Source organism: Haliaeetus albicilla, chromosome 23 (genome assembly GCF_947461875.1).
Source record: "Haliaeetus albicilla chromosome 23, bHalAlb1.1, whole genome shotgun sequence".
In the NCBI taxonomy this organism is placed as follows: Eukaryota; Metazoa; Chordata; class Aves; order Accipitriformes; family Accipitridae; genus Haliaeetus; species Haliaeetus albicilla.
Window position 1 is genome coordinate 12,378,410 of NC_091505.1, and position 15,216 is coordinate 12,393,625.

Below are 15,216 nucleotides of genomic sequence, written 5' to 3' on the forward strand. Positions count from 1 at the left end.
AACATGAGCAAGAAGTTCACAAGCTCTATCACACTGGAGGAAGGGACTGGTCTAATATTCTAAAATATTATTGCACTCAAAAAAAATGCATGAGAAAACAAAATCGATGAAAGTTAGGTGGAAAGATGCCCACTGCTGAATGGATGTTATGGAGCCAGTTCTTAATTAAACAGTCCACAGGATCTTTGTTCATTCCTTTTGCTTGTTTGACAGAGGATGGATTTGCTCTGAGGATGACGCAGGATTATATACCAGAGGATAGCACTGACAGTGGGGTCCCTGCCTGATTTGCTGAAGAAGCTGATAGCCATGCAGTTAGTGAGGGGGAGACCTCTGGGAAAGGAAAGAAGATGTTTGTGTAGCTGGGTCCTGTTCTCTAGAACTGGATGTGTCACAGGGGTTCCTATGTGCTCCTTCCTATGCAAGTCACCTAAACCTCACAGGTTTTCGTGAACTCTGCATGTCTGTCTCTTGGGGCACTGGGGCTGTGCACTCACAGCTGTGGCTGAAATCAATAGGAGCTGTGCTTTGAACATGCAGTGTGCTGACTACAATGCTGCTAAGCATTCTGGAAAATCAGGTGTTTTGGCTGGGCATCCCACAGCAGGGGATACCTTTGACTCCTCAGAGGAGAGGTGTGAACATGTTCATGCTGTACTGGTGTGCTTGACAACAGTTATAAAAACAACTAATTCTGTGTTGTGAGCAGGTCTGAATACAGAGTAGTCAAGAAAGCATGATTCCAAGATGGTCTTTGCCTGCTCAGTCCCAGGCTTTGCATCAGACACACATCTCGCTCCAGTCTGGCTCAACCTGTCCTAATCACTTGCTGTGACTACCTCAGCTAGTCTCTCCACTGTCATGCTCCCAGCCTGTCCCCCCCTTGAATGAAGGGAACAAGAAAGATCAACTCCACGTGTAAATGGCATCTCTTGTGTGCTCTGTAGAGGTGTTCAGGAGGAAACAACTGTTGGACCTTGCCTCCTGATGCATCCTCACAAGGGGACCAAATATAGATCCAGGGAGATACCCTAATTCTGGCTTTTCTGAAGTCCTGAGTGTCTGACTTTACAGCCTCAAAGTCCTTTTCACAGCATGTATTTCCTATAAAAAGAGCAGTGAAAAAAATAGAAATTCCATCATGTGGCAATGTGTTAACATCCACATATGTCCCAAGAAGGACTGGATCCTTTCATTTCCTGCCACTTCAGTTAATGAAGTAAGACACAACAGCAGGAGATTGTCATCTTCCTTCTGGATTAGCCCTAGAGAGGATGTGACCCATGGTCTGGAGCCAGAAGTCATGTAAACAGGGGAGGAAGTGAGGGCTACACAGCTGCAGCCAGTTCTACTGACCAAGAACATCCTTTTCTTAACACCCTTTTCCCAGGAAGGAAAGTGGGACTACTGGCAGCCCTGGCAGCATACCCATCTTTTCTTTGGTCCTGGGTGACACTGGGGTTTGCAGACTTCTCCAGAGAGCTCCTGTCTCTCCTTCCTCAATTTAGTCCTTTCCCAATCTGATTCATATTCACCCCTCTGCTTTCAAATCCAGACCTGCTCCTCTGCCCTGCCAGGTTATAGGGAAGGAAGGGTGATATTTCCCGCTGCAGTAAGGCTCTGTGAAATGCAGCATTTCAGGTTAACCCTGTGTCCAGCTTTGGGCAATTTCTCCTGCAGGCAGAGAAGGAGATGGCCCTGGCGGGAGGGATGCCTTCCTGCTAAGTCTCAATTCCCTGCCCCAAAGCGTGCAAAAGAGTTGGCTCAAGGCATCTCAGAAGCATAGGGATAATTGAATCTGGCTGCTCTGAGATTTAAACGATTTTGCCACAGAAGTGGAAGGGAAGAGAGCTGGAGAGCTGAGGACTAAGCCCTAGAAAGGCAGGTTTGCAGCTCCTACTGCCCCCAGGACAGGCAGCCCAGGACCAGTGCCCGTTCCCCCGCCGGGCTCCCCCCTTCCCAGCCCCACGCCCTGGTCCTCCTGCAGCAGCACCACCACTCCGTGGTGGGACCACGGCATTTGTGCCAGCCGGGTTGCTGACAGCCCCGGGCACCCGCCTGCTACACACACGCCTGGGCCAGCCCTGCTGGAGGTGCTGCCAGTTTGACCCCCCCAACATTTTAGGAGAGGAAAAAAACCCAGCACATACATACCTCAGCTTGTTCTCGGAAATTTCTGAATAATTTTGCTTAAATTTTCCCTCCACCCCTTCAAAAAGCCAAAGCAAGCTAGCTGCATTAAAAAAACACAACCACTGTGGCTGAACCTTATACGCAGTGGAAAACAGGGACATTTTCGGGAAGCCTTAACAATGTGCAATACCACCAGCCTTCACTACATAAGAAACCAAATTCCCATTCCTTCCAGTACAGGACCACTAAGACCGGCTGTTTCCCAGCCACACAGGGCTGGTGGGCCAGGGCTCGGGCCCCCCTTGGCCTCCTGCCGCATTTGTGCCAGCCAACGCAGCCGCTCAGCCTGCCAGCCCCGCCAGTTTCGGAGCCCTGAACTACTGATGATGCTTCACTGCAACACTTTATGCATCAGCAATCATTTATTTTTACAATTCTGGATTTCAAGTGATGCTGTTACGCAGGGAAGGGCTGAGGATTTCATCCCCAGGTCCACTGAATTTGGAGTGGCCTTTGAAGAAGAAACACTGGGGAACGAGCAGGACGGGGAGGCAGGCTGGGTCCCCAAGAGATTGCAGGCATGGTGGAGCAGAGAGGGGCTGAGGGAAGGAGGCACAGGGGAGAGAAAGGATGGAGGCCAAGATATTGCAGCTAAGGAGGGATTTGGGTGTCAAAGGAGAGGGGTGAGACTGGGAAAGGGTGATGAGAGCTGGGAAGCCAGGTCCCTGCCGCAGAGCAGATGAGGAGCAGGACACAGGCTCATTTCAATCCAAGACCACCTAAGCCCTAATTCTCCTTAAGGAGGTTTGAATTAAAAATGGGGCAGGGAAAGCTGCTGGATCCACAGGCATGAAAACACAGGATTTACTGTGTAATCCTGAGAGCTTCCTGGTCATTCCTTTTTCACCAGGCATTTTCAGATACTGTGCACACCACCCAGGAGAAACACTAGGATCCCTGCGTTCTAGGTGGACTGGGGGCAAGGAGCAGAGAATGTCCTCCCCTAACAAGATCTGTAAATGATGCTGGGAAACCATAAATGGTCCCCTTTCCATCCATTCCTGGGAAGGAGAGCCATCTGCTTGAAACTCTTGCAAAGTTTTGGACTGGAAATATTGCACCAACGGAGAGCAGCTGAGTCACTGAGCTCAGGTGGGATCCTCCTGCCATTCCTTCATTGCCTTCTCTACCGTGGGGCAATACAGTCTTCGTTTGCTTTTTTTTCTTTCTTTTTTTTTTTCTTCTATGGAACTAATGCTTCTGAAAGTGAGTGCCTAAGAGCACTTACAAGAACCAGGGTGTTGCTCTGAAAGCTCCCTCTCTTCTCCACCTGTGGCCCTGCAATGCTTCCTAGACCTGATCTGCAGCATCCCCTGCTCATCCAGTCCTAAACCGTGAGCATCCTGCTTGCCTTACTGTGGTGTAATTATTGTGCTTGCAATATACCCACCGAACCTTGCCCACCATACTGTCCCTCTCCCAGGCCAGGGCCAGCTGGATGACACCCACCTGTGATTTGATCTCCCTGTGAGATACGCTGCCCTGCTCCCCCACAGCCAAGCAGGCTCCCCAGCATAACCTGCCAAAAGACCTCGCTCTGCATCGTTGCTGATCTTGCAGTACCAGAACAGAGATCTCCCTCTTCAGCAGACCAAGAGCCCTGGCTGGATCTTCCTCCTACCCAGCAAATCCCTGCTCAAAGACTGCTCCAGATCCCCACTACAACCCTGGCCAAACCCCTTAGACCTGCTTTACAATGACCCCCTGCCCTTTCAGTCCCAGGTCATCTTCTTGCTCAGCCCATGAAAATTGGGCTTTGTGGTCTCTACATGTCCCACCTGGCCACTGTCCCAGATCTCTATGACATGGTGTGCTACTCTAGGGCTTGGGGGACTGTGGGTGAGAAGTAAGAGGGGAATGTCCAGGGGTCCCCAGGCTGGAAGGGTTTATCACCTGCACCCCAAGGACTGATGTACCTGCAGGCCCTTCAACGCCAGCCCCTCCACTGCACCTCACCTGGTGCTGGACCCCCTTGGGCTGCCTCCACTGAGCTGGGACGGCTTTCTGGAGGAGTTGCTCCCAGATTTTTCCATCACCTCCATATGGCTCCAACTTTTCCCCTTTCTCCCCTGTGTCCCCCCTTTCAGCCCAGCTCCCCAGGTGAGCACGTCACACTCATTGCCACAGCACTACCCCTGAGAGCCGACCTGCTCATCAGCCTAATGGGTTTCCAAGGGGGTGGGGGAGAGGGGAGGAGAGCGAGTGGCTGATGCTTCTCAGCCACTCAGCTCGGCCCAGAGCTAACGAGGCATCTCAAAATTAAAAAGTGAACTGCAATCCCCAGCAGGCCTGTCCTCCTTTTGGCATTAGTTGGAGTTCTCTTTCTCTCAAAAAAAAAAGAGGACTGGGGAGCCGTGAGTTGCATTTGGAGCCGTTGAAGCACCACATCCCGTGGACGGTGGGGGTGCTGGAATGAGGAGGGCAGCCTGGGACTGCTGTGCCATGGAAGCACTGGCTCTCTTAGAAAGGTTGTGACGTGCAAGACCTGCCCAGCCATGGCAAGGCGCACAAATGGTACACAGGAACAGGCTCTTCCATTGCCTCTACATCCAAAGGTCCCCAGCTCCCTCCTGCTCTGCAGGCAGCACCCATGGGTGCGTGGAGGAGGCACCCCAGGATGCAGAGGTGGTACCCTGCCCTTAGGGCTAAGAGGGTGGGGACAGCGCAGGGGTGATTGCCACCAGGCACTGAGGTGAGGGGAGGATGGCAAGAAGGAAACAACACTCCTGTATGAGTAAGATATGGGGAAAGCCAGAAGGGAAAGAGCAGAGAAGGGAGGGAAGAGAGGGCAGCCTGGTTTATCACTTTTGTGGGTTGCATTTCTCACGTGGGAATCTGTCTGGGAAGGACCTTTCTCTGTCTGCACATCTGGGGTGCCCAGCACCGGCTGCTCTGACCTTCCCGCCCCCAATGCCCTCACCCTTGAGCTGCAGAGGGCCGAGGGCTCTGCCTTGTAGAGGCGCTCTCTGGAGCAGCTCAGCCTGGCTCACAGGCAACTGAGTGGTAACTGCTTTGCTCCAGTCCTCTCCACTCCTCCTGCATGCAGCTGCCTGTCCAGCCAGACCCCTCAGTCACTGCTGGGCCGGCCCTGAGATAGCCCCATGCCATTCCTCTGGGGCACACAGCTCCAAGCAGGACCTGCCACCCCTCCGAGGTGCTGTCTTGGCCATTCACAGCTCACCCTGACTGGTCTTCCTGGGGCAAGAGCACAAGTGGGTGAAGAGTGATTGTCTCCCCCAGCAGAGGTGGCTTACACCCATCTTGCCCAGCTGGAAGGCAGCCAAGGGGTGGCAGGATGTCCAGATGAAGCACGAGGGGGGCTGTGGGGCAGTGTCCTGGAGAACAGCCCAGTCCTCAGGGTGCTGGGACTGGGGTTCAGTCCAGTCCCACGCATCCCTGAGAGATAGCAGGTCTGCGTACACACAGGTTCCGGGGCTTTGCCCAAAGTGTGCCTTTTCCAGCTGCACACAATTTCTTCGGGGGAACATCGCCCTCTCCACAGCAGGACTGTGGATGAACTAGAAGCCTCAAAGGGTTAGACACATCCTGGTGTGATCCCACTGGATTTCTCCTAGCAATGGATTTGGCCCAAAATCTCAGAAAGCTGGTGAGCTCTGGGGACAGCAGTGAAGCAAGGAAACTTCACCCCTTTTCCCTGGGCTTGTAAAGCCAATGATCTTCAGCTTTCAGACTCACCTCTCAGCCCACTCTTCCCTCAACTGTAAATGCTGCAGGGGCAATTTTGTCCAGATAAGCTTATCCTCAGGGGGAGGGGGCCAGACTTGCTGAGAGTTAGGGCATCCCTGCACACCGAGCATGGTCACTGGTGCTGTCAGCCAGGACTTTGCACTCACGAGCAAAGGGAAGGACAAGAAAGGGTGAAAGGCAACACTGAGATGGGTGCAGGAAAGAGGGTTACCGTCGTCTTTCTATTTCTCCGCTTGAGTGAGGGAAAATGCAGTTTGTGCTTTGGGAATTCAAAGTAAAATCAAATAAAATGCAACGGTTGCCCCAAACCATCCATTTTAAAGTCAGGAAGGATGCAGTGCTTGCTGAGCCCAGCCTGTGCACCACACAGACATGGCAGGGTCAGCAGAACTGCCTGCACCGAGCCCCTTGCTGCCTTGCCCGGGCTGAAGGAAGGGGTGGTCTGTGTCCTGGGGGGGAGCGGCTGGATGCCCTGGGGACCTTGCATCGGAGCACACAGGCTGTGAAGTGGACCTGGGCTGCTAGACCTCCAGACCCATGGCTCCCCACTGCACCCCTCTGCTCTGTGCCTCCATGGAACCAGATCACCTACTGTTTTACTGTATCATAATCATCTCAGTGGCTTACAAGATGGTTTTCTTGCAGTTTTTATGTCATCTCTGCAGTTCTCCCCCTCATAAAGTGTGACTGCACCAATTCCTGTGATTGGGGCTGGTTAGCTAATAGGGACATTTCATGTTTACCAGACAGAGCCTTTAAATCAAATCCAGCCATATCCCATGTTCAAAGGACAGAAGGGAGAGGGGGAAGCCCTGTTTCCTTGCAGAGCACTGCAAGCCTCTCCAAATTGGTTCCCCACTGCGCTGAAGTGACCTCCCAGATGCTCCGAGCACTATGGAGGGATGAGCATCTCCCCCACCCCGCAGCCCTCCCTGAGGCCAGAGTCCAGCAGCACTTGGTGCTGTGGCCAGAAAGCCCCTGCTCCACCTCGGGGTGAAGCGCGGTGGTAAGGGCAGTGGGGACGGTGTGCGTGGGGAGGGAAGGCAGCGTCTGCTGAAGGGTAAGAAGTGGTGACTGGATGGGCGCATGTTTGGGTGACGTACAGGGAAACCAGAGGTTTCAGGGAGAGACAGGTTCATTCATGGGGTCATGGGAAACTGGAATACACAGGGGTGACTTCAAAACCTGATGAAATCAGTGGGGATATTCCTCCACCCCCAGCTTCAAGGAACTCTGGATCAGGCCCTCTGGGAGAAAACTCCTCCCTTGTATCACCATGGAGTTGGCCCTGGCATCTCTCCCCCTCGAGAGCACAAGCATGAATCTGCTTCCCAGCAGTCATCTGGAGAAGGACATCTCGATGTGGTTCCTGTCCTCCTGCAGGCTGAACATCCCCCAATCCCACACATCTCCTCATGAGGAGGAAATAACATTGCCCAGAAAAGACTGAAAACAGCTAAGCTCAGCAGGATGAAGCCAGAAGTCCTCCAAATCCCCCTCCCTGTGCAGTCAGCTGTGGTTCTCCACTGCCTGTTCCTCTCCAATAAATGGATCTCAACTGTAGCCTGGAGTACAGTGGTACCCAAGGATTATTTCATATTTCATCTCCACCAGGACAACAAAGAGAAGGCCCTTCCCGTTCTCCTTTTTGCTCACAGGACACAAGAGAGGAATTTCAGATCCTTGCATTTCCTACTGAAAGGCAGCCAGGCCACCAGCTCCCCAGGGAATGGTTTATCCCATATAGTTGCTGAGGGGACAGCGTGGCAGACCACCCAACAGCCCTGCCAGCTATCACCCCAACCCTCTGGAACAGGGGAAAAGCAGACTGTCTCTGTCACAGCAAAATGTCCCCAGAAACATTACACCACGGACAATCCAACTGTGCAGAAATGGGTGACAGTGGGAGGAGAGGAGCCAGTGACAGAAGGAGGGAAAACATAAGGCAAGAAAGAAACGTGAGGGAGAGGGCAAGAAGGAGATGAGGGCTAGCAAACAGCACAGGGTAGGGGACGTCAGATGGGAGCATTTCACAAGGTCAGTACATTCTGCGAGCGGCCAAGCCAGCAGCACAGACACGCAATGGCCCCCATGCTCTGCTCCCTGCAACCGGCCGTCACCATACCTCCAAAGTCAGGCCTGAGGCGGACGTCATAGCCCTTCAGCAGTTTGTCCACAATCTCTTTCACCACAGAAATATTCCCAGTGGATGGGCTGAAAGACAAAAGAGAGTCCTTGTCATCCATGTGTCAGCAGCCACGTGGGCGGGGGTCCTGCCCAGGCAGCACCGCAGCAGCATCCCTCACGCTTCATGGCACCAAAGCACCTGTGTGTGCTACAGACACCCCAGCCATGGGCAGAGTCTCCCCGTTCCCTTTCTCACTCATATTTTCTGTCCCTGGCACAGCTCTCAGCCCCTGACCTGCACATGAGCCCCACAGGGCTGCCAGGGGTCCTAAGCTGTTCTGTGGGGTGGCACAGGAGTCTCAGGAGGTATTTTGGCTCCTCTTCTGCGGCTCACTCCAACTCCTGGGTACCCCAAACTCCATCCCCTGTGCTTCTGCCTGGTGTGTGCCTGCATCCCAGCGGTCCCGCTGGGCTGGTGCACCCCTCAATGTAGGTACCACTCACTATGCACGCTCTCTCCCTGGCCACCAACCCGCGCACTCGGGGTGCCTCACTGTGCCCTGCCCGTAGGTGGGTGCACACTCACACACACACACACGCAGGCAGAAATTGCCCTTTCTGTTCCACCAAGGTGTGCACGGGACGGCTGCAGGCTCTCTCTTGCAGGGCTTACTCCCCTTCCCCTGCCACACTGGGCACTTGCTCCTGGTCTCACACTGCACAGCATGGACTTGTCATGCACTGAGGTCCCCACTACACAAGTTCCCCCCTCAGCAGGCACTCTGCACTGTCACAAGCACCAGTGAAACCTCTATTTCTTAGTGCACCCAGGTATTTCTTCATATTATTGAAGTAAAGGAAAAAAAGACTGTTCCTTTTGTTCTATGGCCTCAACATACGCCTGATTTTTGGCGTGTAAAAATTCATTTTCTGTCACTCAGCATCACTGAGTGACTTCTTAGCAACACAAATCAAGAGACAGAGGCAGGGAAGGAGATTCCATCTTTCCCTCTGTGTTCCAGAGCAGCGATACTTCCCCTCTCGACCCTCTGACTTGCACACAGTGGGGCAGCCATCCTCCCTAACACTGATCCAGCTCCTCCAGCCGTTTCAGCAAGAAGGAAGCTCCCTCTAAAAACAGCCCAAGAGCCAAAGCAAAACTGAAGGTGGGAAACCAGAAAGCAAAGGATGCTAAAAATAGCGAACCTATTCAGTACTGCGGGGTTTATAGGTTTTGTGCCTGAATACCCAGCCTCTGTGCCACCCTCGTCCCCTGCTTTGCATGAGAATAGAGACCCTGTCGGTGACAACTGCTGCTCTTTGCAGTCACCCACCCCAACAGCATGTCTCCCTACCAACACCACCTCCCACATCCATCCAAGTCAAGGTGGAAAGCTGCACCATAGCACTACCTCTGTCAGCCAGCTCAGTGCCTCACTGGACACCGGGGTTTGCATTGACATATCCATGTGTCTGCACACACACCCCCCCCCCCCCGAGACATGCATGCTTTCCTGACTGTACGAAGGATGTATAGACTCCCTGCCTGTGCACACAGACATGCAGACACATGAAAGCACTGGAGCTCAAGGGTACAGCTGTGAAACATGCACAAATGTGTGTGCATGTGTGTGACTGCATCCAAGTCTGTGTGGAGGTGACTGTGAGTGCAGATCTTGCTCCATTGGGTTATGATGATACACTGGGCTGTGGACACAATTTATGCAGGAGCACAGAAACAGGCATTTGTGGGTGCCTGAGACTGGCTTCCCAGGTGCCCAGACTCTCCATACAGGTGTGGGTGGAGGCATGTGGGACCACTGGGGAGTCTGGGCATGCGTTAAAGCTCTGGATGCACAGGGTGTATACGTGCTGGGATTTCTCAACCGAACAGGGATGTGCAAATGTGAGACAGCACGCTTCCCGGGCCCAGCTTTGGTGCATGGACAAACTGTTCAGCACTTGTGCTGGGGGCAGAAGTGTCTGAGCTGTGTTCCTGAGCGTGCACCTTAGAGGTGTAGCGCTCTCCATTTCATTGCTTTAATCACTGTAAAAAGGCCATAGGGGTATGCACACTGTGTCTAGGCTTGCAAGGTCCACTTGCACCTGTGGATTTCTATGCAGTTATGTGAGATTTTGCAACATGCTTGTGTATATATGCTCACTATGGATTGATGATGTGCACCAGGATTTGTTTATCTGTGGACAGTCATTCCTAGGTACGTAGATTTCCGTATTCATAATATAGACACTGTGTATTTCTCTATCAATTTAGACACTTCTGTTTAGCTTCACACAGGACATAAACTCAGGAAGCAGTGTTACCTCCCTAATACAGGCAAGGAAATTGAGGCACAGACTGTAACCAATGTGCCAGGGGCCCTGCAGAAAGGGGCAAAGTGGGAAAGGGGATATAGGGACTCTCCTCCTTACCAGCTACAAGTTGGCCCAGTGAGGGCATAAACTGGTGTCATGATTAAGGGCAAGGTCTCTTGCCCCTCAGTGCTCCTTTTGATTCGAAAAGTCACGTTCCTCCCGCTGAACAGTCAAGTTGTGCATTTGCCCAGCTGCGGGTGAGCAGCTGCATATAAGTGCTATTCCTGGCAAATATGGGTCTGCATCCGCTTAGGGAGCACATACATCTAGCCTGTGAACTGAATTTTTGAATACTGTGTCCCTGACTCTGTGTGGGTGTGCATGTGCTTTGCATATACACGTACACTTGCAGCCAAACGTCTACATATATGCACACTGTGCTGCTGGCTGGGATGTGTGGGAGTAGCTGAAGGCATGTGCACATGGGAGAGTGTTTTGTCTCCAAGGTGTGCACAGATACACACGCAGACTATAGGTGAATATCAGTCCTGGACATAAGCAGATACAAACACACATGCAAGGACACATCTGAGCAAAGGCTTTTGGTATGGGCATTACTCTTTACACATTTGCTTGGACACTGCCTCTGAGCATGCCTGTGTATTTGTCCATACACAGTGGAACCACGCATGAATGGTGTGGGTAAGGTGGGCACGAATCTGCGCATGTGCATGTTTATAACTATGGGAACATAAATCTTTGTATACACAGATCTGCAAGCCTGTGCAGGGACCTGCATTTGTGTGTCGGGAACACACTGCTCAGTGTGCATGGCTGAGCAAGGAAATGCCACAGCTCCCCCGCAACAGACTTCATGCACGCCGTCAGCACAGAGGTACAAACCCACCTGCCCGCATGTGTGAGAAGGGAGGGTGAGGAGGAGTAGGCAGCGCTACTCCTGTGTGTGAAGGCAGTGGATAAACGCCTGTGTCAGAGCAAACAGGTGTGCTCTGTACACCTTGTCCAGGCTGGATGGGTGCCTGCACCTCTGGTTGCTTGGATCACTCAGAGCGCCCAGGGCATGTACCAGGAATAGCTGCAGCTTGAGTATGCAGGGTATTTAGTGCAACCATTTACACGGCTATACGCAGAGCAGGCAAGAGTGTCGTGCTCTGTAGGTGTGTTGTGATACACATGCGTGTGCACCCGAATGGGCATGGATGAATGTGCACAGCAGGGGTGTATCTGAACGGATCGCACCCACGGATGATTATATTGCATGCCATAAATCTGCGTGGAGGCACAGACGTAGGCATTGCCTCCCGTACACCGCAGAGCCAGGGCTTTGGTACAGGCACAGCACGCTTGGATGTGAGCGTGGCTGCGTGTGCACCGTGTGTGTGCCGACACAGGCATGGCCAAGGCAGCCTTGTGCTGGGGTGCGTATGCACACAGCTCGGTGCCGTGCACTCCGTCGGCTCCTACGGACACCATGTTCCCCAGCAAAATGCTTCATTTTGCCATTTTCCTCCAGGTCGCGTACGGTGGGGGGGGGGGGAGCAAGGGGACGCGCTGCAAGTGGGCTGCGAGGTGGGCTCCGGCTGCAGAGAGCCTGCTCCACATCTCATGTATGAGCATCCCTCCTCCCCCTAAAATGACACGGGCTGGGAAATAACAACAGCAGGCAGCAGGGGAAGCAATTTGGGGAAAGAACCCCCTCCCCTTTACCACATAGAGCTCGATGGAGAAAACCCCAAACAAAACAAACAAATCTCGTCTCAACCCCCCTGTCCCTGCAGCCTGGGATCGCAATCCTTACCTTTGCGCACAGCAGGCGAGACAAAGAGCTGCTAAAGCAGAGACAATTCCACTCAATCTGTCTGCCTGAAATGTCCACATTTCCACAAAGACGAAGGATGAAAAAAAATCTTTGGAGGGGAGGGGAAAGAAGGATGGATCTCTGAAATCCCCCTCCAAAAAAAGGGGGGGAGGGAAAAAAAGAAACCAACCCCCCCCGTTAATGATTTCCTAGAGAAAAAGAATAATGAAAAAACTAAAAAATGTGGGGGAAAAATATCCCCCCCCCCCTCCTTCAGTGCCAGTCAAAGAATTCGTTTCTTCTTCCTTTCAGCATCCTCTCAACAAGAGACATCCTCTGGCAATGGAGAAAATCCCAAGAGAAAGAAAAATAAAATGCCCCAAAATGGGCTCAGCAAAATGTGAAATCGAATCTCACAGGTATGTAGAAGAAGGAGAAGAAGAAAAAATAAAAAAAAAAAAAGAAAAAGGAAAAAAGAACTCAGTGTCTCCTGAGCACTCCACTTGGATTATTTTTCCTCCTGCTCTTTTGCCATCCGGTTCTGCAGATGTTGCATGGCTCCTGCTACCCACCTTCAGAGAAGAGGAGGAGGAGAAAGAGAGAGAGAGAGTGTGTGTGAGTGTGTGTGTGTGTGTGTGTGTGTGAGGGGGGAGGTGTGAGTTATCTAGCAATATGATTTTATTCTGGATTCTACCTACTTGCTCCCCCTTCCCTCTTTATTTTCCGAGGGGGAAGGGGAAGCAACCCAACCCCACTGTGCAGTTATTTTATTTTAGGGAAATCTCAGGCTCATCACTTGGAAGCTTTGGGGCTTTTCTGAAAGGGTTAAAAAAAGGGAAAACAAATGCAACCCAGTAAATAAATAAATACATATATGCATGTGTAGAAAATAAATAAATCCCTGTCTGCAGAAAGGGCTGCTCTCGGAGGGAGGACTGGATGTCTCCCTAGTGCTGTTGCCGCAGCTCCTGTGGAGTTTTGCTGCTCATTGCAAAGTCACAAGAGGAGGGGAGGAGAGAGGGAGTTTGTGGATGGGGAGGGGGACTCTCCGGACAAATTGGGATCCTGACGTCATGGCTGACAACATTAACCCCTGCTGGCTTGCAGAGGGGATTTTTTTTCATTTTTTCCCAGGGATATGGGAGCAGGGGAGGGGATGGGAAAGGTGATGGCATTTTGGCAAGCGGGGGGATGTGCCTGGACAAGAGTGGCTCAGCTGCAAGCACTGATGGGTGCTGTCGTTGCCTGAAATAGTGTGATCAGCAAAGGCTGAGCTTCTTCCTTGAGCCACAGAGATAAAAAAGTGTTTTACTGAGACTCTCTCCATGCCATGGGGCACAGTGGCCTGGTGGCCTTCTCCTGGGGCACTAGGGAAGATCTGAAGCCACTGGTGGGGCTGGAGGCTTCCCCAGGCCAGGGATACTCAGCTTTCCCTGGGGGGTGCTGTGTTATGGGTACAATACAGTTTGTGGGAAAAGGGAACCTGAACTTCCAGAAATGCTGCTGAGGATCAGCTCCCGGTGCTGTGGCTTTGCCTGCTGAAATGGTAACACCCATTGAAATCTTCACGGTCACTATCTCCTGTGCATCAGCTTCTGATCTATATCTTTAAAAAGTAATATAATTAAGGAGCTCTACATCAGACATGCAGTAACGTATGGAGGATTTTTTCCTAGGAAAAAGAAGAGATCCAGCAGCACTTTGAATGCAGAGCAGAAGCCGTGGCTCAAGGAGGAAATGTCTTAGCTCTCACACCAGGACCGTCCCAGATGCTGTCTCCTCTGTACCTGCCTGGCAGCTCAGAGCAGACCCTCCGAGCAGGTAAGTCTCCCCTCCCCTGGCACTGGCTGACATCCATGTGTGGATGGTCTCCAAAGCCCTCTGGGCCAAGAGGGCAGAGCAGATGTGTCACTGCAGCTGGGCAGGACGAGGTCCAAAATGCCTCTGAAGAGGCACAGGGCAATGTGCAGTGACCGCTGGGCAGTGCCCTTGTCCTGCCCTTCCCTGCAGGGAGATCTGCCCCAGCCCTGGCTGGGCAAATCCTTGGCTCTGGGGTTCATAATGCTCCCTTCCGTCATGCTTGGCATGGCTCTTCATGGTTTCCTCATCAGAGGCACACCACAGATCATGTATGCTGCAACTCCTTCTCCCAAAAAGGGGGATGGAGAGTGACTGTTTTGAAGAGCTTCCCAGTTTCAGGCCAGACTGAGCTGTTGAGACGCAGAGACATTAAACCAAGGAAAAGCTGGGTTGTGTGATGCACTGTCCTGGTGTCACAGCTCAGGCCATCATCTCCCTTGCGGCTCCTGTCACAAAAGGGAGGTCCTGTGGGCAGCCAGCATGCGAGGCTTGTGGGGAAAAGGAGGGCTTCAGGAAGGTTTTGCATTTACAACAAGGCTGTGCTGGAACAGGAGGGGAAAAAGTCTTCTCACCTGCTGCTGAAGCTGGTGGAAAATGATCTCTGCTTGATTTAGAGCCCAGCCGACCCCTGCTCCTCCAGACCTCTGCGAGTTAAGCTCAGAGCAGTGATCTCCCACTGTGTTTTCTCTCAGGCCAAAGCAGATAAGTGGCACTTGTCACATGCCAGCGACTGTGTCTACGTGTGAGGAGTCAGGGGCTGGGATGCAGCACCGCTACCCATGGGCTTTCACTGCAGACCACTCGCTGTGGCGTCCCAGGCTGCAGTTTGATGCAGGGACTCATCCATGGCATCCGGCTATGGCTGGTGCTATTTAGCTGCATTGTAGCCCAAAGCAACCGTTGCCTGTCTGCCTAGGCTCTCAGCGCTGGACTGACTGCTGTACTGATGGTGTATGCCCTCAGGATGTGCCCTAGCTTCCATGTGCCCTGGTGTCATGAGCAATACACGCTTTGTCAACTCCCCCAGAAGCTTGTGGCTCCCTGATTCCTGTGGCTGAGGGGTTCGTCTTTGCTTAAAGGGCTGTGGGGAGACAGGCCAAAGCAATAAGGTTTCCTCATGTGCCTGTTGAACAAGAGGAACCAGCCCAGCAGATCTGGGCTGTGCTCGGCCAGGCTCAATCCCAACTTGAAAA

At 52.5% G+C, this 15,216-nt stretch overlaps 1 protein-coding gene across 2 annotated transcripts in view; it reads right to left on the reverse strand.

The window, feature by feature from the left end:
• Nucleotides 1–13,629, reverse strand: part of LOC104322482 (gamma-aminobutyric acid receptor subunit beta-4) — a 76,508-nt gene extending 62,879 nt beyond the window's left edge. Inside the window, exons 1-2 of one of the 2 annotated variants that reach the window (XM_069811166.1) lie at nt 12,164–13,629; nt 8,027–8,115 (exon numbers count right to left, since the gene is read on the reverse strand). In XM_069811166.1, the coding sequence (XP_069667267.1) occupies nt 8,027–8,115; nt 12,164–12,243 (169 nt within the window). In that variant the 5' untranslated portion in view covers nt 12,244–13,629. The remainder of the gene's footprint in view (nt 1–8,026; nt 8,116–12,163) is intronic. The other variant, XM_069811165.1, reaches the window with a different exon arrangement.
• Between the last annotated feature and the right edge of the window lie 1,587 nt (nt 13,630–15,216).